This window comes from Acomys russatus, chromosome 21, assembly GCF_903995435.1.
Source record: "Acomys russatus chromosome 21, mAcoRus1.1, whole genome shotgun sequence".
Lineage (NCBI taxonomy): Eukaryota > Metazoa > Chordata > Mammalia > Rodentia > Muridae > Acomys > Acomys russatus.
The window spans coordinates 1989767-2015693 of NC_067157.1; the positions used below are offsets into that span (position 1 = coordinate 1989767).

General features: G+C 33.5%; 1 protein-coding gene across 1 annotated transcript in view; it reads left to right on the plus strand.

The window, feature by feature from the left end:
- The window catches only part of Grik2 (glutamate ionotropic receptor kainate type subunit 2), a 664108-nt gene that overhangs the window by 250987 nt on the left and 387194 nt on the right, over nt 1-25927 (plus strand). The window contains exons 4-6 of the mRNA XM_051164424.1: nt 10621-10802; nt 15772-15825; nt 19777-19950. Coding sequence (XP_051020381.1) covers nt 10621-10802; nt 15772-15825; nt 19777-19950 — 410 coding nt within the window. The remainder of the gene's footprint in view (nt 1-10620; nt 10803-15771; nt 15826-19776; nt 19951-25927) is intronic.

Consider the following 25927-nt stretch of genomic DNA (forward strand, 5'->3'; position numbering starts at 1 on the left):
CAACAATTGATTATCTTTTCTTTTTCCCAATCTAAGTTGATAGGATGTCCCCAACTGTCCATCTAGGTGCACACATATGGAAAGTACAATGCCCAGGAGTATTTTCTGGTGGAAAGTTCTATTAGAATCAAATTTGCTTTGTGTGATCTTAATTCACTAATTCTGCAACTGGCCAAATTTTCCTATAAAAGAAAATTATCTTCATAATTCTATAAGCATGGCAAAACAAAACAAAGCAACAACAAAGCAGTAGCCCATTCTCACTCAATCTTCTCAACTATTGAAATAGAGACATATGTGTCCAAAAATTGTTAACAGATAATAAATTCTTTTTTAATTTTTTTATTAATTTATTCTTGTGACATCTCAATGTTTATCCCATCCCTTGTATCTTCCCATTCTTCCTTCCCTCCCAGATAATAAATTCTTAGTTTTGACTTACAATTAGGCCGCTGTTATTTTAGTATACATTGCATGTTGGATTTGGAGACACCATATCTTTCCTGCCACTTAAAAGTCACAGGCTTCAAAATTAACCCAGTATCTTAAAGTTATTTGAAAATAAAGGATCCAATCCTACTTCTTTGCATAATTCTTTTTTTTCTTTTTTTAAATTTATTTTTATGATACTATTTTTATTGAAAATAAAATAATTCATAATACATCTCAATTGCTATCCCATCCCGTGCATCCTCCCATTCCTCTCTCCCTCCCGCTTTCACCCCATACCCCTTCCCTATGACTGTGACTGAAGGGGGCCTTCTCCCCTTCAATATGATGCTAGGGTATCAAGTTTCTTCTTGGTAGTCTGCTATCCTTCCTCAGAGTGCCATCGGGCCTCCCCATCAAGGGGACATGGCCAAACATGGGGCACCAGAGTTCATGTGAAAGTCAGTACCCAGTCTACACTTAACTGTAAAGAATGTCCTGTCCCTTGGCTAGATCTGGGTAGGAATTTGATGATGACTACACGTATTGTCCTTGGTTGGTGCCATAGATTGAGCAGAACCCCTGGGCCCAGATCTTCCCATCATATTGTTCTTCTTGAAGAACACTTTGCATAATTATTATAACAGTTACCTATGATCATTTCATTCATCAATCTAATTCTTTGTTCTAATGCTAAACTAATTATCAAAAAACTTTTGGGTAATGATGATGTGATCCCTTGTATACATGGACATATATATGTAGTTCAAGTATTGCCATGATTGCAATTATAAATCAATAGATTTAATTTCTAGTGCTATATGATTATACATTTGTCTGAATTAACATGAGCTTAGTATGTTCACAGTGCTGCATGTTTCAGAGTACCTAAAAAATCTTTTGAACTAATGTCAAGATATGAAATTCAAACTCATATTGCTTTAGTTAAAAAGAGATTTAAATTATCCTTCATAAAAATGGCACTTCTGAGAAACAATAGCAGGTTTCATTTGTGTGGTAGTAGAACTGTCAAATCTGAGATTAAAGGCGGCATATTGAGAATTCTCTCTACTATTCTAAGAGTAAAAGATAAAAGAGAAAGATGGCCATCATTTAATTAATACCTTATAAAATGAACTGTTTCCTATGTCATGACATAGAAATTCTTTCACTGAAATATAGTCTATATTATTGTCCTTAATTTACTTCAATTTTTCCAAGTAAACTTTAATGTATAAACAATCCACAGAAAACCCTAACATCCTAGGCCCAAAGGATGATCTAATAAATAATGTTTATACCTTAAGATGAGTCTATGCTTCTGGGATATACAGTTCACTAGACCAAGAGTGAACATATTGAAAGTAATTCAATGTTCTCTTAGAGGAATCTGAAATTGGGAAAAAGAAACTAGTTGGTTTTGCTGAGGTCTATAACAAAGGCACTCAATGGTTGATTATAGTCATGTCTTCTACATAAAAATGATGCAGAGAAAGCTATTCTCATAAAAAAACAACAAAAATTTACACTTGTAAATATGAACAGATGTGAATTCAGCCTATACCTACCTCCTTTTGTTTATAAGGAAAGACCGAATTTCCACAATTGTATTTTATGAAGACTAATGATTTTTTTCTAAGTTCTCCTTTTCATTTATTGAAGCTATGCTTCTTTACAAAATAACCATGCTAGTTCTTTTATAGATAAAATACAACCTAAACTAGTTCCCTTATTAAATAGTTTTTCCCTAGATACTGACCAACCATCATCTACTCCTATAGAGCAGTTTATGCTTGTTTCTCTGACAGTATCAACTCTGCAATTCATAGGTCTTTGTGAGCATGTCTTTCTATCTATCTATCTATCTATCTATCTATCTATCTATCTATCTATCTATCTTACTGCTTTGTAAAATGGATCCACTAAGTAAATGGTCAACTGTTTATACATTGTTTCTTACCAGTCCATTAGGCTTCAGAGATGACCACATTATTGTACATAATTTGTTGCAGACAAAGAATTGGAATATCTGTTTCTTCACTATATCTTCATTCTTTTGTATTCATTTTTACATTATAGTTCAAATCATACAGTTCATGCTTCCATGTGTCCCTGATACTTTCACATTTTTAAACATTCATAATGTAATCTGTATGTTCAATGAGCACAGCTACTGAAAGCTTTTGGGTTGATGAAATTTTCCTCCAGAAGAAGAAAATGATAAGATAAAATCCGAGTTTTTAAAGCATCATCTTCTACTTCCTGTTTTCACCAGCCCATAGTAGTTCTGATAACTATTGTCAGTCATGAGTATAACCACATAAAGCACCTTAAGCTGTTTTGTCAATGTCAACTTTAAATCATATTTGATGTATTAAGTGGCAGGATAAAACCAATAACAGCAGTATCCTGGGACACCGCCAACATTAGAGCTGTGAAGGATCATTTGCTACTTCATAACTGCACTGACCTGGACACAAGTGGGGATTAGAGGACAGCAGGCTACCTAATCAGCCACTTTTTGGAGAGCTTGAGTTGGGTTATCACAAGCTGAGAGGGCAGTGAGAGTGACAGAGGGACAGGTGTATGTCTGAACCAGATGGCAGGAAACAGAGAGCTTGCAATGTAGCTATCAAAATTGAACAATGAGGTATGTTGGTCCCAGTGGGGGAGAGAATGATACATAACTAGAATAAAAGCTGATTGATTATATGTAAGGAAATAGATATTATAATAAGAAAGAAGAGCAGAGCAATGTACAGAGATCCTACCTTACGCAGAATGTAACTGGTTTATGCATGGCAACATTAAGAATTTCAGTTATCTATACTGCTCTTACAAGGTCTCCAGTCCATTGAAAAATACCAATCTTTATAAACAAACATAGGACCAAATTACCAAATTCTGATCAAATATCGATACAGTGATCACATTTAAAGGGTTTTTAAAACATTGTTGTTCCTGTGCCTCAGTTTGCATTTATTTATGTTTATTTACCCAAAGTCAACCTGGGGAAATCATTCATGTAAGACATCCAGGAGAAGGTCATTTTCTTCCCACTAGTCCTTGATGCCACAGGTATAAACATGCAACTTCAACTTTTCCTTCCCTGAAAACAACCATCTTACTCAAAATGTGACAGAAACCTCATTAAGTTTCCTATCATTGTCATGAGATTATATTGGTCTTATTTCTTAACTGGGAGAGGTTAAGTAGGAAGCATCTTGATGGAAGAACATGTCCCAGAGACAGCGAATTCCTGGTTTCATCCTGGCATTCATTTTCAGTATGTGAGATAGTTTGTGATTTTTTGGTTCAGTGTAGTTTGAAAATTATCTGCAGACTGTATTAGCAAGAGAGCCCTAACAAATACATCTACCTTCTAATTAAACTGATCATTCTTTTCTTTTAAAAAATTTAAGTAATTTATTCAGATTACATCTCAGTTGTTATCTCCTTGCTTCTCTCTTCCTCTTTCTCCCTCCCTCCATCTTTCACCTTATTCCCTTCTCCTAGGTCTGTGATAGAAGGGGACCTGCTCCCCCACCATATGGTTACAGCCTATCAGGTCTCATCTCGGTAGCTTGCTTATCCTTTCTCTGAGTGTTACCAGGCCTCCCCATCAAGGGGATGTGGTCAAATATGGGGCACCGGAGTTCATTTCCAAGTCAGTCCCTGCTCTTTGCCCAACTGTGGAAAATGTGCTGTCCATTGACTAGATCTGAATAGGAGTTCTGTGTTTACTGCATGTATTGTTCTTGGTTGGTGTAGTTAGAGCAGAACACATGGGTCCAGATCAGTCAGCCTTGATGGTCTTCTTGTAGGTTAAACTGACCAATTTTTATGTGCCTTTTTAATGCAATAAGCATCAGTTCATGTGCAGCATACATGAATATAATAGATGAAATTTTGATGAAAGACAGATCTAACAGTGTACCCATCACATACTCTGACTACAGTGACCTCTGATATACACTGCATTTTAATAAAACAGTATTGTCATGATTTGAGAACTAAACAAATTTAATAGTTATAAGCAAGATTAATTTATTATAATTTTCTTGCCTCCATGGAAACTGAAGCATTCTCAATAAAATTTAATTTTAATACACCTTAAACTCAGATCCTGACTCAAGAAACCCAAATGTTTATCTGTGTGCATAGCAAAAAGCAAAAAACATTTATAAAAGTATAATTACTTGAAAAAACACAAGGACATCCTATTCTAGTATTGGCCTTTGATATAGCAGTAGACTTACAAGCTCTGTTTTCCTTAGACTTTTCCTGATAGAAACCCAAGTATAGTCTATCTTGTCTGAGCAATCATGAGCTGCTTTCTGGTAATATGCAGTTCGTCCTTTATCCTGAGTCAGCTTGAGACATATAGCTGGGAACTCTGTCAATTTAAAGCCTGGTGATCTTATAGATTTTCCATCAAACCAGGACAGAGGTGATAAGCTTGAGACCCTAGATAGTAAGAGGGCATCTTCTTCTGAGCACTGTTTTCTAAACTGCTTAATTTTGTGGACAGGTTGCCTGGACCCACATTGATTCGTTTCATAGACCTAGAGAACCACTGTCATATTGTACTGCACCTTGCACTGGAATATTTTGTGTATTGAATCAAATCTAAAACTTCCTAAGTTTTGGAGACTTAATGTGTCTCCATCTAGTTAATCTCATAGTATCCACTTTTGCACCAAAACCCTGTATATTCCTTCCACATTTCTACCTTCTTGCTCCAAAAATATGTCTGAATCCCACAGGCTATTTTATATGAGCACACACATAAGGTTTATCTAAGAAACTTTCATTATAAATAACCCATGTGAGATATAATGTGTTTCTCAAGAATATCAGAATCAGTCATTTTCTGGTAGTACCTTAAATAACTGTGAAAAGATTAGCTAAAAAGCAACTATGGCAAGTGTCAGAAATAGAGAAATCAGAAGACATCATTGTTTTTACATATAGATATAAAACATACATTTTTATTATCCTCAATGGACACAAATGAGAAAGAAGCAGGCTGTGAACAGGGCAGTATAGTTTTATATTTATAGTATCTACTAGACATTAGAGTGAGATATAGCGTTGTTCTGGAGTTCAACATCCTCTTCCCTAATCCTCTCATTTGCAACAGATACAAAGTTTAATGCTCCAAGTGATTATCTAATTCATGTCAGAACTTTAATTCAAAGTATGGGGAAGATCATCTTTAAGTTTGGTATGACTCACAGATTTTACTGAAAATTCTTCAACTCACTGATACACATCATAACAACTAAAACATATAGATTAAAATTAGCACATAGAAGATACATCTGCGGCCAAATATAAAGAAAAGCAAAACTACAAGATACTAGTTTCCTCTCACAGGGTGTTTATGGATAATGCTCACGTTTCTATGAAAGTATCTATGGAAGTATTCATGTACTATAGCCAACTAGGGATGCTAACATGAGCTTTTACATAAACACCAAATACTTTTTATTGGGCCTTGACTTTATAGACATGAATGAAAGCACACTTCACTGACATGACCTACAGCTACTGTCCAGGGCCTGAGCTAATATATAATGACTCAAACCTCCCAACCCTCAATACAGTATTATATTATCCCATATTGGCCCAAGGCATAAACTTTAGAAAAATAGTCTTCCAAAGCAGGACATTTTGCAGTATTAGATATTACATTACAGGAGCCAATAGTAAAACCACAGATGCCAATAATAAAAGTAGAATTAGAGGTCTATGGTTTGGTAAAAAAGTCTGTCAAGACTTCAACATTTGGAAGTTAGAAACTTATAGAAAGTGTAGTAGTTAGTTATTTTCTGTGTTGTATGCATTGAACATATATACTTTACCACAAAGGAGAGAATGTTTATTGGTAAGTAAATATATATATTCATTCAAATATACATACAAATATACTCAAATATATTTAACATATTAATATATGTACCTACATTAAAGTTTGTTTTGAAACACCTATGACGCCTAACACTTTCCAGTAAAAATGACGCATCAAAATAATATTCTTTGGCTCCTCGAGTATTATTTTTCTTTTCTTAGTTTAAACAAAGGGTTGATGATGAAACACTGAATCTAGAGTAGGTATATTTCACATTACCAATATTAAAATGTGTTTGGTGCGCGTCTTACTTAGCATTCACAAAGACCATATTAACCAAAATGATAAATAGGTCTGGGTGTTCAGCCAGGTTGCAAAACTTTAGTTCTTTTGGCTACTGAAATGGATACCTGGGTGTAGTAGGAAACTGGGGACACCTTTCCTGGGGCAAAGGGAGCAGGAGCGCATACCTGAGATGTTGCATGATTGATTTCTGTACAGGCGGGTGCCAACTAGAGTGTGTATACATGATTCCTCATAGATTCTCCTTAAAAGTTAAATAGATTTCTGTGTCTGAAAAGAGCAGTGCAGACCTCTGTATCTAAATGATAAAGAAAATCTTGATTGTAGTCACTGCTGGGATAAAGAGATTATAAAAAGTTTAAAATAAAGAACAGCATACACACAGTGATAGATTCATAGGTAATAGGATGTTCCTCGTTACCAAATAAGGAGGTAATTGCAGTGAGTTCTTTTTGTTAGGATTTTAGAAACCCATCTGTGCAATGTTTCTTTTTATTACCATTGTATAAACTAATTACATTAGAGGAAAGGGAGTATTTAATTAAAATTCTGTTTTACAGAGTTAGAATTCTATCCTGTCTTTAAATAATTAGTTGCCAGATTTGTTAAGTAAACAATATTTCTGAAATGTTATTTACAATGTATTTGAATGAAGCACATTTTAGACAAAATAGTTGTGCCCTTTATTAAATCTAATAGATGTTATAGATGTGTTATTTTGTTTCTTTCCCCATTATCACTAAGTGAATATAGAACAGGACTGTTTGTAAGCCATGTTAACTACTTTGAGAGGTTTTTTCCTCCGAGATTTTGTTAAAGTTTAACCTAACATTTCTTTGGAGAAATGGAGAAAATGTTGAAGGTAGAGTGACCTGGTAGGAGTTTCAACAGTTTATTGTACAATATGTACTTAATATAAATTACCCTTATGTAACATAAGCTACATGTACAATGCATATATACAATAAACATAAATAAGATAATAAAAAATAAATAAATAAATAAGATAATTGGTGTGCTATTTTCTGGGGAAGACTTTTTCTATTTACAACATTCACTAGTTGTCAACAGTTAGCAGGCCCACCCTTATTGTTCATCTTTAGCTTATATTTAGGCCATAATTACGTATTTTGGAATATAATGTGTGCACTTATACATATGTAACAACAATTAATTAAAAAGAGTCTATGAATTTGAAAGATATCAATGCAGGAGGGCATATGGGAGGGTTTGAAGTAAGAAAAAGAAAGGGAGAATATAGAACATTATGATAGGCAGATTTGGGCCCAGGGGTCCCACTCAAACTAAGGCACCAGCCAAGGACAATACAGGAGGTAAACTTTAAACCCCTTCCCAGATCTAGCCAATGGTCAGAATATTCTCCACAGTTGAGTGGAGAGTGGGATATGACTTTCTCACGTACTATGGCGCCTCACATTTGACCATGTCCCCTGGAGGAAGGACAGCAGGTAGCCAAGAAGAGACTTGATACCCTATGAGAATATATAGGGGGAGGTAATCCCCCTCAGGAACAGTCATAGGGGAGGGGAATAATGGAAAAATGGGGGGGGGGAAGGAATGGGAGGATACAAGGGATGGGATAAACATTGAGATGTAACAAGAATAAATTAATAAAAAAAAGAAAAAAAAGGAAAAAAAAGGAAATAAAAAGATATAATGAAATAAATATACATTCCATTAAGTAGGAGTGGAATGCTATCAAATATTTTACATATAGTAGGTAGGAAAATATTCATTCTCTCGGTATCTTAAATGCATTAGAAACTACTTTGTTAATCTTCTCTTTTATCCAGGATGATCTAAATACTAGAATTCAGAGAAGGATTACTTTCAAAACACTAGGAAAAAAGAAGGCAGGAAACTATGCAGATATATGAGAAAAATGAGAAATTCTGTCTTGTGCTAGAGAAATTGAAGGCTTAGAATCCACAAGAGGACTCCAGCCACCCAATGTAAAAGGCAAAGGAAAGCAATACTATAGAGCAATGATTCCACTTGACTGTCAAACCTTTCTCTAGATTCCTTCTTTCTTGTTGAAATACTGAGCTAGTTTTATTTAACTATTTAAATGTGAAGAGCAAAAGAAAAATACATTTGTATACTAATACTTTCATTACCTCTATCAAATACACCTAAATATTAGATTATTTCAATGATTATATTTGTCTGTTAAACAGTGTCTTCCACACAGAATTGATGCACAAAATACATGTAAAAGGAATAATTGAAGACATTTCACTCAAATTATCATGTATGAGATGGCAGCTCCTACTAGCTTCAGTGATTTTTTTTTCACAATTCAATACCATTCCCCAAGGACTGGGAAAATGAAATCTGTTCCATTAATGTCAGCAGGGATGTATATGTGTGAAGAGAATAAGTAAATATTTATTGCACCTGATAGCTCAATGAAGTATCCACATGAGCTCTTTAAAGACTTGAAAATATTTGGCAGGCTTTGCATTTAGGATGAGATCTTCAAACACTACTCTTCTGAAAATGTCTATATCTAAATCACTTGATCTTTTTCAACCTGAATTGTTAAGTGAACTTGTAACTTCATAGCCCTTTATTAATACATTAACCTCCTAAACTTTTCTTTAAAAATGTGAGATTATATTTTGTCTAAACCAATGTCAAAATTTTTTGCAAGAATCCATTTAAAAATATGATATTTTCCCCATGTTGTCCAGTATATCAACAGTGGTAAATTATCATTTATTGTAGGCCAGTTTAGGCAAGTTTCTTTTCATATTTTGTGTGTTAATCCATAGATAGTGTTATCCTATTACAGAAAACTCAGAACTTTGCACAAAACTACACAGATCCTAGAGTGTCAGACCCAGATCCAGACCCAACACTCAAGCTAAGGTAGACTTTATGTTATTGACAAAATCTTGTAAAATAAAAAGGGTGAGTAATTTATTTATGTTATTCAGAAAATTTAGTATTTAATTTGTTTGCATTTATGTAATATTATGTAGAAGGTAGACATTTAGATAAAAAACATAGAGTCAATATTTAGAAAATTTTCCTTATTATCACCTTGTAATTTTAGTAATTGGATCTCCAACATCATTTACAATATTGTTATATGATCTTACTTGATGACAAAATAAGGACATTTCTAAAATACCTATTATTGGTTAAAATAGCAAATTGTGGTTTTATTCCCATGATCTATAAGGTTCTTTGAATCTACAGTGGATTTTACTTGTGGACTTTGTCTCCATCCATGTTGCCAGAAATAGTTACATAACACGCAAACATACATAGAGAAAGGAGATAGAAAGGGGCCACATTAGCTACTTACAGATCTTTTCTTTTCATACTCTAGTACTAATCTTCATGAAATTAGTTCCTATAGGAAATAGTAACACAATAAAAGAAATATACAGGTGCTTTTTACAGATGTAAGAACAAAAAGTAGGAGACAGGGATTTTCTTGACTTCTTCCACACCTCAAATAAATTAAATCACACATTTTAAATATGTCCTCCCCATCCTCCCTGCCTTTGAGTAGCAGAGTTTTGTGTCAAATAATGAATGTGTTTCAATATTTGAAAATTATTTATATCAACAAATGACAATGTGTTATTTTAAACTAATTTATGGTCTACTAAAATAGATTAGCAATTTGATATATGTTGAGCTATAATTGAATGATATTTGTCTAGGAATATGATACCTTCTTTCATATTGGAAGTTCCATGTACTGCTATGCTTTCATCACAACATTATACCAACCCAGGAAGCTGAAGCAGGATCACTGGGAATTCAAAGCCAGCTTGTACTACATAGTACATTTTAGGTCATATTATAAGACATAAGAAAACACTGTTTTAAAAAATAGATTAAAAGGGAGGAATTTCAAACCTATTGCCAGCCACAAACTTTACCAAAGCACCTACATATGACCAAGAAAATCACACACCATACTTATATTTTGTTGTTCTATGAGCTACTCTGACTTGCTTCTACTCTTTTTTTTTTTTTTTTCTTTTTAATTAAAGGTCTCATTCGCTTGCAAGAGCTCATCAAAGCTCCATCAAGATACAACCTTCGACTTAAAATCCGTCAACTGCCAGCTGATACAAAAGATGCAAAGCCTTTACTGAAGGAAATGAAAAGGGGCAAAGAATTTCATGTGATCTTTGACTGCAGCCATGAAATGGCAGCAGGAATTTTAAAGCAGGTAAATTTTAAGTTATTTAAATTCTTATTATTCTTATACATTTTTTGCATTATATATTAATGGCAAAAATTTAGTGTTACATAATTAAAAAGTCAGAGAAAGCATGTTGATTTAATTTTACCATAGAAAAGGTCACAATTGCTTTCAGCTAATTTGTTTTCGGAAATGTAAATATTGAAGGTCTTCAAAACATTGAAACTTTAAGGCTAATTTCCTTATCTGTTGATTAATATAGTAAATATTTCTCTTCTTTAGAATGAGGAAAAAAGAGTCCATTAATAACATATTTAGTCAGTCAGATAAAACAGCTAATATGAACCAATTCAGGCTGTATTTATTATCTAATTATAGCCTTTCATGTGTGCTTTTTTTGGTCACCTCCACAAATAAAGGAAACTGGGCTATCTCAGAGAGACTGAGTGACTTGAATAGCATGTACTAGCAATAAAGTTGCAGAGAAATCAGCAGCCCATTCAGCAATGTTCTCAGTATGCATTCTGCAATATAGCCAGCCATGCCTACTGAAAAGGAAATATCAAAATCTATCGATTTGTAAGGAAAAATAACATTTTGAAAACATTTTATAACCCTAATTGCAATCTAGAGAGTAGGGTTTATTTAATAGTGTCCCTTATAAATGAGGGTCTGGGGTGCAGAATAAATACAAAGTGCCATGCACATATTAAATAAAAAAATGTAGATTTGAACTCAAATCTTTATGATTTTGTCCTTTAATATTACAAAATATTGGGCTGACATTATAGTGGTTTGGGTAAATTAGTAGATTGTGTTTAAAGCCTTTGAGCACAGGACAAAACACCTGTAGAGGATATTTATGAAGATACAGATGACAAATCGTATTCAATTAAATATAAGTACCAGAAACAAATGCCTGCTATAACATGGTTGTTTGTCCAACATTCCACTAAGAATTTTGGTTTTACTACAGTGAAATATCTCATTGATTTGGATATTGTGCTAGCTTTGTATCTTGACGATGAAGTATATGAGGAATTATGCTTGATTTTGATTTTTGATTTGTTTCAGTATTAATGTAGTGATGAAATAAACACTAAAAGCTTAAGTGAATACTTTTCAAAAATTTAAAAACAACTCTTGATCACATTTGGAAAGGAGGTTTTACCTTACCCCTGAGACAGACAAGTTTGCACCTGTTCTATTGATTTCCAACAAGCAAGCAATAGATCAGGTTTTTCTTTTAATATCTACCTGACTTATCTTTGTGTTTAGAGCATGAGAAAATCTTTAATAATTGACTGTGCATTTGCCTTCTATTAGGTGAATCCATTACATTATATCTTTCCTTGTGTAAACACTGCTTTTTTTGAAAAAAAAAAATCCAAAATAGTATTTAAATATATTCAGGGAGTTGCCTCCATAAGCTTGTCCTGTGTGACATTTTTTTTTTAATTTTATTTCGGATTGATGGGTGCAGAGCTCAGCCAATTGTTGGTGGTGCTATGTCCTGGGTTGTATAAGAAAACTAGCTGGGAATAGGTCAGAGACCATAGTAAGCACCGTTCCCTCGTGGTCTTTCCTTCAATTCCTGGTTCCAATTCATGTCTTTACTTCCTCAATGACTGAATATGATTCTAAAGCAGTGGCTCTCAGCCTTTCCATTTCTGCTATCCTTTAATATAATTGCTCATGTTGTGGTGATCCCCAACTCTGTGTGTTTGGGTGCGTGCATGTGTGTGTGTGTGTGTGTGTGGGTGGGTGTGTTTCTGAAATTCTTCAACATTGGCTGATGTAGGACTACCAAAAATATACCATTCAGAGCTGAACAGAACAGTTGGTGAGCTTTCAAAAAGTGCTTCTTCTAAGAACAAACGTTAGGATAACCAGAAAATGATGGCCTTAGTTTAACGTTGCTTTTTTTCTCAAATTTTAAAAAAGCTTATTCAAACTAACTGCATTTTTCCTAAACTCTGAGCAACATAACATTTGAAGAAGATTTTTTTTTCTTTTTTCTTTTTTTTTTTCCCCCTGAAAGCTTTTAAAAGTGAGTGGAGCTTGGATCGGACTAGGTTTCCTACAAGGCAAGTTCAGTGCATTAATCAATGGCTATGCCTTAGCAGCAGATAATTCCACCTCTATTCAGATTTCTTACAGAGAATTCCCTGGGGCAAAGCCAAGATTCTCTGCTCTGAAGAAAAACCAAATGAAGACATTCTATCACACAGGAGTACCATAATCAAGGACTTCAAAGTTCAGATCAGGGAATGTGAAGTAAAAACCTTCATCTTGGAAAAAAATCGTAAAAGCTGATGCAAATACACCCACAACAGCAAGTTATAAAATTAAAATAAGTATTAATATATCCATATTGTTCCTTCTTCACTTTTGTTAAGTATGAGCAATATCATTCCTGAATCTCACCAGAAGAATAAATTGTTGCAAATTATATGCTTAGATTACAAAATAACCAACTTAATACTGCATATACCTAAATTTTATTTTAAATAAATTAATATTTAGTCTTAATAAACGATGTTGTATGACACAACGTATTCTTGAAGCTTCTAAAATAATATTTGTACATAAGAAGATACAGATATTTTTCCTCTTCTGTGATTTAAGGGGTAGGAAGACACATTGATGTGTAGTTAAAAGAAGATAATGATTTAGTGGCAATTAAAATAATCTTTGGAGATAACAATTTTCTTGTTTGGCTTTGTTAGCTTACCAGATAAGTACTTATATTTTAGCTTATTTTTGGATCATATAGTTTGTAGTTGATTCTTGGTTTCAAAATCAAAGTTTGGAAAAATGTCAAATACAGCCATAAACCACCTTAATCATTATTAGAAACTTCTTTTTAAGGTAATAAAGAAGAAATTGATGGCTGCAATAGCACACTCATGTCACAAAGAAGCCCACCTTAGCCCCCTAATGTGCTCTGCTCCCATTCCTAGCACCCCAGCACAATTTCATATGCTGGCCTGAAATGCCAAGAGGCACAAATTATTAAGGAAAAGAGAGTACATTTTTAGAATTAGATATTTTTATAAAATGGTCAATATCTTGGAAAACATATAAAATATGTTAATATAAAATGACATGCATCAATATGTAGAAAGAATTCCAAACTTAATACAATTAGTTAATAGCAGGTAGAATCGAGCTGTGACACATGGTTAAATAGAGACCCCAATATCCCAGCATATGTGTGGGATATCAGCTGGATTTGGAATGAGCCAGGCTACTGTTTTCTCTTTTTTCTTTTTTAATCTCTGATAAAGAATGGGGCCACAACTGACCTTTTCTTGTAAAGACAAATTTCCTTTCGCCAGCATTGGTCATACTTTCCATGTCAGAGATATAATTCTCATTCCCCTTATAGGTTAAACATAAAATGATACCTGTTGTGTTATAAAAATCTCTGCATTTAACCTAGACAGTTCTCACGTGTGTTTCCCAGGTGGTCATTGATTCAAATAAGTATTTTCTCACATTCAGTGTCTCTAGCTTGTCTTTTATTCAGGTCTAGACTCCAACAACTAGAGACATATTCATCTTTACTCTGTCAGGGAATTTATTCATCTTTGTTATGCTCTACATTCCTGTCAGTGCATATAAATGTTGATCCTGCTTAGAAAGTTTTTATAGAAATTTCAATATTCAGTATGTTAATGTAACTTCTGATATACTCCAGGATGTTAATATTAGTTTTATTTGTACAACTTATTATTTATTTATTCATTTCTTCACATTTTGAGCTAATGTTTTGAGAAACAAGACAATATTGAGCTGTCCTCAATTGATTGTGGAGAAGAGAAGGCTCTGCACATTTTGTTGGCAACAAACATTCTCTACTGTAAAAGATAATATAAATGTGTAATAAGGAAAAATGCTTTTATTTTGCTTAAGATAACTTGACCAGAGGTTATATTATTATAGAATTGCTATTAATTGAAAAAATTGAAATCAGCAGTTTTTCCTAAATTATATCCTGTGTTTAATTGTTTTATTTTGCCAAGCAATAATTAATTATTATATGTGTACTGTTTTCTGAAGTGGCTATTTTTTGTTCACTGAATGGCTCTTTTTATAAATTACAAATTTTGTTCTACTTAAGTAGTGAATGTTTACCTAAGTCTATGACACTTTCTTATTCATTGCACAGAAGCTGTATTTGAGAAAATTAGTAAATGATTTTTGCATAGTTAGTAGTTTGGGGAAATTATTAGATGAGAATACTTAATTTCAACTTGGAGCTCTTCCTTCAGTTAGAAAATTTCACGGATTTTTTGTGCTCATTGTCAGTTTTTGTTCATTTCTCTTACTTATGCAAAGGTGAAAATTACAGATATATATCTCATCACTGTAAGTTTAAACACAAGAAGAACTTATTCTAAGATCACTGACAGCCAAAAATTGTTAAGAACTGCAGAAGAGAAAAACAAAACAGTAGCTTTCATCTAATCTTCAAATAAAGCCAAAAATATTCTTCTAATTATCTATTTTTTAAGTTATGACTTATATTTCAATAATTAATGTTATAGTCATGTTTAAGGTGCTGGGGGAAAAGTACTATTTTATACTGTTCTTTGCAGCTCTTTCTTCTTATTGTTTAACAAAGCCAATAAAATAAAAGAGTGTTCCCTCCTAGGAAATTTATAGTGAGTATATAAGAAATCTAAGGAACAAATATGTGCTAATTTCTATTTTAATGTCATCAGAATATAATGTTATAAGCCTTTTACTTGCAAACATTCAAAGAATAGCTTTACTCTCAGGAGAATTAGTCCAAAATTTCTTTAATAACAACCAACTTTTTCTTATTATTGAGAAAAACTCAATGTGATCCAATTTTATGTACCATGAGAAACTGAGGTTAATTATTCATCTATATTGTACTATTTTATCATTATCTGTCATACTGATATATTACATTTCACACCTTCAATATTAATTTATTATTTTCTTTTAATTCTTTACATCTTAGGCATTAGCAATGGGAATGATGACAGAATACTATCATTATATATTTACCACTCTGGTAAGTAACTTATTAAACCGTAAAGATAATATTGTAGATTTTATGATTACAACTCTTAAAATGGGTGGAAAATTCAGTTTTGGGTGAGAAGTAATATAATGAACAACACATTTTTACTTTGTGCTTTATATTATTTTGATACAACTTGGAAGGACTCATGAGACAGAACTAACAACTCTTCGGAGGAAGCTGATGATTTTGAAATAATATTTCAAATACCAAGTGGAAATGTCGTATGTTTAATCTATCTGACCTCAGAATCTTTTAGAACATAATGCTAAAAACAAACAAACAAAAACAAAATATTGGTCAACTGTAATGTCTTATACTATTATTTGTGCTCTTTTTTGTTGATTGTTGTTGCTTATTGGCTGGTTTTGTGTTAGTGATTTTAAAAATCAAGTTTTCAAATTGTCCTTTCAGTTGATTAAATTATTTATGTTTTGTTCAGCTTTTTAGTTCAACATGCTTTAATTTGCAATTAGAAAACTGCATGCTACCTTTATTTTTTTTCAAATACCCATGACATTTTCTTTATTATGCACGAAAATCTGTCTTTACTTTTTTGTGAATGGTGCTTACCTAACTTCCTTTCTGTTCTTTCCCTCCCTCCCACTTTCTTCGTCCCCTTTTCTTCTCCTTTTTCTTTTTATTTTATTGAGATGTAACCATGGACGGCTGTGAATTTGCAATGCTACCTATGTCTCATTAGATGTGTGTATCACCTGGCTATCTTTATCTTATTTTTCTTATTCATACAGTTAACAGGTCTGATACCTCCTGTGAATTAGATTTCTGTCTTTTTCACAAATCCTTTCCCATTTTCAATTTTCAACCTCCATCCTGTTTTCCTTTTACATTGTCATATATTTAATGATCATTTATCACCTCCTCTTCAATAAAAACTAAATGCATGTGTATAATTTTTACAGTTATTATAGTCCAATTATAAGTATTTGGCATTAATATAAATCCAAAACTTTTCAATTTTGATTTGTTTTTCCCCAAATTAATTACTCTTTGATTTCATTCAAATCTTTAAGTATTATTCTTAGATTATCCTAAAAGTGTACTAGTTTTTTCTCAGCAGTTTCTATGACAGTATTTTCTTCTATTTCATTGTTGAGCAGTTCAGTCAGTGTTCTTGCTATTTATTTAAAATTTTGAAATTGCTTTCCTTGATTTGGGGTTATTTTTAAAACTCAGTTGTTCTCAAGAGTTTTCTGTGAAAACAATGATTCATCCATGCAGGATTCTTGGCACTGCAGATATTATGTTACATACAAACATCAAGACTGACTCTTCCATGTTGTTATATCACATCTTCCTTAGTGTTTATTACAGTTTGTAAGAAATTGGTAGTAAGAAAGAAAAGATGGAGTGGTTATCTTTCCTTATCACATAGTTCTAGATAATGCTCTTGCAACTTGATTCAACATAATTATAAAATTTGAGAAAAATCAAGTCTTATAGTTAAAAGAGTGAAACAATTTATTTTAGGATAGTTATAACACAAACTACTTGTTTACTTCTCTACTTTTTAAATTCTATCCCAACTTTCCCATTTTCTTTGCTCTGATTCTCTTTTATAAATTCTATCTTGCAATCAAACTGATTTCAGTCAATCTTTAGCGAAGGAATAACTTCTATTTCCTCTCATATTTTGAATGTCCTTGGTTTTGTTGATATTCTAGTAATTTTTTAAAGGCAGAGGTGTGTGTGTAGGAAAGAGAGGGAGAGAGAGAGGGGGGGAGCTTTATTCTACAAAGTACGTGGTAGAGACCTATATAACAAAAAAGGAGGACAACCAAACAAAGGTGTATACATTCATTGCATCTAAGTTGTCACTCACATGGTGATCACAGGGATAGGGAGCTTTCTCTTTTTGTATCCTGGTTTGCCGATGAGTAGATAGCTGTTTGTAAATGTGATTGGACAAAAATGTGGTACAATCCTGCAATTGTAAATTAGGTGGAATATAGCAAAATCTGTTTACTCAGGTTCTCCTAGATATTAGAAACTTTCAAATATTGGACAGCAGTCTTCTAGAAGAAAGGACTCTTCCCCATAATTTTCTTTATTGAATAAATTTATTCTTTGCAAATTTCACAAACATTTAAAGTGCATTCTGTTTATTCTTACTACCTCCTTCTCTGTCCTCTTGAATGCATGTCTCTTTTCCATGTTCATCTTTTTGCTTTGTTTTGTGACCCATGGATTTTAATTATGACCATTTGAGTGCCAGTGATTTTGGAACTCACACTAGAGCCTGGTGAGCTCATTGTTTGGTACACCACTAAAAACAATGAATATTCATTCTTTAGAATCCTTCAATAACCAATGAATCAGCAGAAGGGAAGGGTCCAATATTCCCTGTTCATGATTGTTGACAGGTCAAGTCTTATGCAGGCCCAGTATAAGAAAGCAGTTGCTGAGATCATGTTTGCAACAACTGTGTCATGCTGTAAAGGTAACATTTTCACAATCCTTCATTCTATTTTTGCACTCTTTTCTTCCTGCTCTCTAATCCTTTCTGTTAGCTAAACACTCAGCAGTCATTTATTTTAAGTACCTTGAGCAGTCGTGAGTTTCTGCCTTCTGCACTGGTCACTGTCTGGGAGTGTGGTTCCACCTGTGAAATAGTGTGTGATAGAGAATAAAAAGGTTCATATGACCTATTTTTAATGGATGTAGCACAAAGGAATGATTTTCTGGCCGACTATAGTAGAGAAAGTTGAGAGATCAGAGGGTAGCCTTGCTTTTACACTTTTCTGTTTCCTTCATCTTAAAATATTCAGTTTGCTAAGCCTCCACATTTTGTGTCAGGTAGTTTAATTGACATAACAACTCAAATCCTGTTTACTATGAGATCTATCATTCATGCCAAAAATAGCCAAGTGATTTGTTTGTTTCTAAACTTAAATTTTTCTTATCATTTTAACTATATTCTTTCTTGGTACATATTGGCATACCTTAATTGTTGGCATATTCAGTGAACTATATCTCATTGCTTTGGCTAGATCATATGAATTTAACATTAAAATTGTAAAGATTACTCTGCAATACAGAACATAAATCAAGACAATGTCAATTGATATCTGCTGGACTTTATGCCTATCCACTGGGAGTTACAGCAGTGCAAGTAGTCAGCAAGATACACATGGGATCAATGACAGTCATGTGCCTTGGATCTCAATATGTGCAGGAGGAGCTGACAGTGTACTCATGATAGTTAGAAAGTGAATGGAAGTCTTACATGCTATGTGTCCCTATAATGACATTCAACTTCTTTGATAGCTTGGGCCTCTTATTTCCCAGGGAAATTAACAGGCAGAACAAGATTTCATGGTGTACAGAGTTGAGAGGAGAACAGAACTAATATTCATTATGAGATAGTTCCAGATGGCACACATAAAGCAAAGAAAATACAAATTTCCTATAACTAACAAGATAATACTATTAATGATATTTCTTTTTGTTCATATAGTGAATATTAATTACAGTCTTATTTCATTATTGGCTTCTCCAAGTAAAAACTAAAAGAAAAGCAAAAAAAAAAAAAAAAAAAAAAAAATCAGACCAAACAAAACTAAAATGTGACTAAAGAGACAAGAAGCAGGGAAAAGAAAAATACCATCACATAAAATATAAGGTCAAGATGTCTATAACAAAAAAAGGCTATAGAAATACTAAATGTATGTTACAGAGAGACCTATTATTGTGTAGTTTAAATTATAATGGAATCAATACACATGTTCATATGTGAAGCAAACACATTTGCTTTGTATAAACATAAGTGTAGGTGGTTTGGATACAATTGACTTATAATGCTTGACATCACATGAGATATACTGCTGTAAGTATCCTAAAGAAATAAAAAGTGATAATTTCAGGACTGTAAGCTTGTTAATAAATTCTGCTTTTGGTGACACAAGAAAATTTCTTTTCCAGGACCTCTTCGCTCTTGATGTGGAGCCTTACAGATACAGTGGTGTAAATATGACAGGGTTCAGAATACTAAATACAGAGAATACCCAAGTGTCCTCCATCATTGAAAAATGGTCTATGGAGCGGTTGCAGGCACCACCAAAACCAGACTCAGGCTTGCTGGATGGATTTATGACGGTATGAATAACTACTTAAGAATCACTTTGTGTGTTTTAAGCACTATTACATAAATCATTAAATCTTCTGGGTGAAAACAGTAACTTGATGTTTTGACAGAAAAGTTATGATGTCAGAGACAATGCTACAAATAATTCTATTAGTTTTATGTTGTCCCCACTCTATAGGTTGTTGGACCTGGAAGAATAGAGCTGATAAATGAGGCAGGTTAAATCTCTTTAATAGCTAAACTTACTCAGTGCCTGTAACAATTTATACTCTATGTGTTAAGAGAGGCCTCATGAGCAAGTTTCCATGAGTTCAAGCTGTATACAATCACAAGGAAAAGCCACACATGGCAAAAATATCCCTAGAGGCATATAAAGGATAGTTTAAGCATTTAATTGAATGTTGATAGCTATCAACAATGAATAATTGAAAGTAAACTGACTTCTATATGATAAATCTGGCAGGAGCACAAAAACACATTCCAAGAACAATTCTGTGTTTTGAATAAACAAATCACAAGATACTTGTCTTGTTTCTTGCTGTTGTTTTCTTACAAGCATTGAGGCTTCTTCTCATGTGACTATATTGCTGAACCAGGTTCTGACATCTCTTCCCTTTATATTTTTTAATAGCAGAATATCCAGAGTGGTCTTGATTTGAGATGTTATAGATAAATCTAATTGTCACTTGGTGCATGAGTATTCTATCAGCAAGCAAATTATAACCACAATGAGTAATATTAAAACACTGAAAGCAATATGTGTTATATGCTTTGCCACCAAGAACAAAGTTCCAAGTCGTGTCCATTACTATTAGTTACATTATTATATTGATCAGAAAATTCTAGAGAATAGCTTGAAAAGAAACCTAAATCATTAGTAGCTCTATTATTTTGTAGAAAGTAAGTACATATTTATCTCCAGTAGAAATACAAATGTTATAATGCCCTATGCAATTGGAAGTGATTCAAATAGCAAGGCACTCCTTTAAATTAAATGCACTCCCTTCTTCAGATACATGAATGAGTCTACTGTGGTTTCAGGGTCCAGGCATAAACACAAATCCCTAATAAAGTAACTTCTTTCTTGGTGCACAGGACCTTAACTTGGTCCTAGTGGGCAGACCTTATATCTGATGATACAGTCGACATCTCCTTTTGCCCTTTAGCTGGAGTTTTACTATCTTTCTGGTGACTCCCACTGTCTCCTTACCTTCTGATGTCGTCCTTGGTGGCCTAAGTCCAGAGGAGGCAAAGAGTAGTTCATAATATTTCAGTGGGTCCATCTACAATGACAGATGCTTAGACCACACAGTGCTATCTAAAGGTAGTTGAAAATATTCTGTAGAGAAATGTTTTTAAGCTCTTAAACATATATCACCTTGAAGCAATTTTTAAAAATTAAGAGTAAGTGAGAAATAAAAAGTGCAGAATGATCCCTTGGTGCTCCCCATTTCTTATTTTTAAAATAATTATTGTTTTAATGTTCTACATGCTCTTTCAATTATGCTCTGGCCTTGAGGATTATAGAATCCTGTGATAAAAATTCCTATAACATGATTATCATTCTATACTTTACAAAAGTTTTAAACTTTCTACTACTTTAGGCCAGTCTATTGTCTATTTTTATAGAAGTAGACACTCTGGAAAAAACAAAATTTTGTATAGGTGAACAGGATACTGCAGAAGCATTCTATGAGGATTGAAGTACAACCCAAATATATATGTGTCAATGCAAACACATCAGGGCACAAGACTAAAGTTAGTAACATCAATTAGCCATAATTTATTAGTATTTTTACCTCTGGGATTAACTCCATCTATGTGACTATGACAGTGTAAGGAAACACAAATGGGACACCCTTGCACAATTTGTCTCTTTTATCCAAGAGAGATATGATATTGTACATGAAGTCTATTAACATTAATGTTTGGGTGTTGATGTTCCTATTCTGGGGAAATAAAATTGGACAGGTTAATGCAATAAAAACCAGGAAGGTTAGATTATAAATGAGTATAAAAAATAAACAAAGGATGTATGGTCATTTTAAGCAGATGTTTGTAGTTCTTGTAGAAATGGGAGCATAAAAGAATGGAAAAACAAACTTGAAGCAGTTTCTATCACTGGAAATAATTCTACAACATAGTCAGAATCTGAAACAATATTCAAGGTTTTATGAATTAACCATAATACATGAATCAAAACACCCAGGTCATCTGTTCTACTGAATAAATAAAATAATGAAAAATTGATTACTATCTGTCCCCTGAATCTCTCCTATACCCACATATAGGCCATCAATAAAATAAGTATTGTTGTGGATGGTATGGGAGAATGTTGGAGAATTTTTGTAATCACAAATTCAGTTCATATGAGAAAATCCCATTGCTTTCTCACTGGATGATGATTTCCTATCATTGCATAGTAATCTGAAAATGAAAATTGAAAATCCATAGAGTGCTGCAATACTCTTAAAACTGTTGTTAGTTAAGGTTGATATATTCAGCAATGATCAAATTCCTATAATTGTAGACATCCATCAGGTCTTCCCATGATTTACTAATTGAACAAGACGAGTAAAGGTAAGATGTAAAAATAATTTTTATTTGCCAGATTAAAATACCATCTTGGAGGCTTACTGCCTCTGTCTGCTGATGTAGGCCTAGTCCTGGAAGCTTCTATCTTCTTTATTATCTAATCTAGACCTAGTATGTGTTTAGCATCTGAGATTTACTGCTGAATAAACTCACACTTTCTAGCTCCTCCTGAACTCTGGCTGGCTGGTTTAACTCAGCTGTTCTGGCTCAAAGTCCTTTCATGGATGACTGATTCAATTTGGCTTTCCTCAGCTTCTGACTGAATTGTTCTGCTTGACATCAACCTACCACTGTCAATTTTTCTAATCTTCTGGCTCCTCATTCCTTGGCTTGTTCTGCCTTCACCTCTGTCTAGCTTGTTCTCTCTCTCTCTAACCTGTCTCTGTAAAATTGTCCTGATAAAAAACTGCCTCTCAACTCTACAAACTGAACTGCCACCAACTGAACTGCCATGAACTCAACTCCACCACACTGCCTCTCAACTGACTCACTTAACTCAACTCTACTGTACTCTCTTCTCCATTGAACTCTCTACTGTATTATCTTCTCTATTCTCTATTGTACCCTACTCTATTGTTTCAACTCCACAGTACTGCTCTTGATTAGCTTCTCTTTCCTATCTGTTCTTGTGAAATCTGGGCATATCTTATCTCTTACTCATTGTGTCAAATCTTCATTTTGTCTGTCCCTATATTAGACATCATCATCAAAGTTGGTTGCTTCCTTCAACAAACCAACCTTATCTACATTATTTGAGGTTAAATGTGTGTACTGAGAGTGTGTTAGCATTCCAGCCAAAAGGAATATAAGGTGTGCTGGATTAAAATTCCTTTACAACAAGAAGTTAGTAAATAAGTGGATTCTAAAGGTATATCCTTCTGTACTATATAACACATGTGGGAGGAAATTTAGTGGGGAAAATATGTAAGTATAAAGGAAATGAAAAATTCAAATACCTCATTGATCCTGGACTCAAATATGTTTAGTTCCTCTTTGCCTCTTAAGATATTGTGCAATAGCTATTCAACACTGTCTCTCCTTTTAGAGTTTTAAATATATTGGTTAGGGCATAATTTGGTGTTCCAAAAATAGGACCTAGCCAATTAATAATCCCTACTAATTTCTGAACATTTTTAAGTGTTCTTAAATTGCCTTATTTAATTGATATTGTGTGTGTGTGTGTGTTAATAGTTGTTCTAGTAACTGGTTGTCCCAAGTACTGTAGTTTCTGATCTTTGTATTTTATAGGTGCAGGAACAAGCCTTTTATGTAGGATATTCTAAGTGATACGTGCGATATCAGTGATATGGTCATATATGAGTTGTAGCTCTTTCTCTTTGGACCTGGCTAACACAATATTTTCCACATAATGAATAATTTAAGGATGAAGGAAGGCCCATTTCACAGCTATAGAACATTTCCTCTATAGTACTGAACATAGAAATAGAGTTGTCCATGCCTAAGGCAATATTGAAATCAGTACTGATGTTCTTCATGATTTAGTGAGGGAACAGGAAGGGTAAAATGTACTCTTTATCATCAAGATGAGGATATGTAGTTTAAAAGCAATATTTTAAATATGAAACTATTAACAGCTAATCTTTAGGGATGGCTGTGGACATAAGTAAACCAGGCTGTAAACCTCCCATTGGCCACATGGTGGCATTAACATTCTATTAGTCAATCAACAATCTCCATTTACTACTTTCTGTTTAGTTTCACACAAACAAACAAACAAACAAACAAATAGATACATAGGATAATTCCAGGAAGAGAGGTTCATTGTGCCTGTTCTCCAATGGTTTTCTGAATAACTGATGAAGATTCTGTAACTTTTCTTTAGAAAGGGGCCATTGAGCTGTTGTCAGCCCCATTAGATTTCCATGTAATTTTTATAGGTGGTATTTTTCAATGGCCCCTATGGAAATTCCCAGTCATGTTAATGAATTTGTACTTATGAGAATATAGGTTTCAAAATCTCTTGTAATTCTTGTTCCAGTCCTTTTTCCTTTTTGATAGCCCATGTCTTCTGAGGAGTAATTAATGTTAGAGATGGAAATACAGATCTCTGCATCATCAGTAACACGAGGTTGTATGACTGTCATTTCCCTTCTAAACCTATGCAATATATATATATATATATGGCACTTTGCTTCTTTAGAACTCCAAGTTCCCAACCCTACTAGTATTGTCTTTACCTTCAAAATAAGCCATTTTCAGGTTCACAAGGCTGTGATTATAGTAAAGACATAAGCTCCCAAATCAATCCTGTAAAAGTTTAACCTTTTATTTTAAATCCAATAATGGCATATTATTGGCATATAAAAGTTTAACCTTTTATTTTAAATCCAATAATGGCATATTATTTTGCTTTAATAATGTACTTAAAGCTGCAGCTTTTACTACCAAATCCTTCATCATGAAGAACAAATTTCTTGGTGAAGGGGCTACATAAAGCAAAATAATAATTTTCATTTTTTATCCTCTTTAAAATTGCTAATCAGTCAACACAGTGATCATGACTGCAATTTTTTTTTCTAAATACATGAATGACTCCTGTATGACTATAATTTCTTTTGTGGATAAACTACTTATACTCAATAAATTCCTACTGTCCTGGCAACATAGGTCCAAATCCTGTGTATAAGTTAAAAAGACATTGAAGAGGAGAAATGGCAATATCTTTAGGGCAAAGAATATCAATAACAGCCCTTCCTTGAGTAGGAATTTACAACAAAAGATTAGGTTTATTTGTAATCTGAAAGCAGGTACAAATACTATTTTTATTGGATTTAAACCCTCTAATTATACAGTGCCTGGGGATAAGGGAAATACATTTCCCAGTTGTTGACTGGTATTGTTATTATTGCTTGGCAATGAATTGCCATCCTTACCCTATTTATATTGGCATTCTTTAGGGCAAAGTTTTCCTTTCTTGCATTTAGGGCTTAAGCTCCGGAGCTCTCTGATTCTGAGTATTTCTTTGTTATACATTTACATTGTTTCTTTCAGTGGCCAGATTGGCCACAATTGAAACATTTTGCTGACATGTGTCTTTGGACAGCATAGGTTTAAAAAGCAGCTAATTTTGCTATGTTTGTAGATCTCCATATTCCTATGTAACTTCAGAAAGTCCATAATATATTCTCTTTCTGTCTCTGACTTTCCCTGCCTGCCTGCTTGCCTGCAGCCCTCACTGTCTCTGCCTCTGTCTCTGTCTCTGCCTTTGCCTCTCCCTCTACCCTTATACCTCTCTCTTTCTCTCTCTCTCTCTCCCTGTCTCTCTCTCTCTCTCTCTCTCTGCCCTGATTATTCCTTGGCAATATTCATTGGCATTACCAAACCCAGTATATTAATAATTATCCTGCCGCAGACCATCTCAGTCGGGTATAG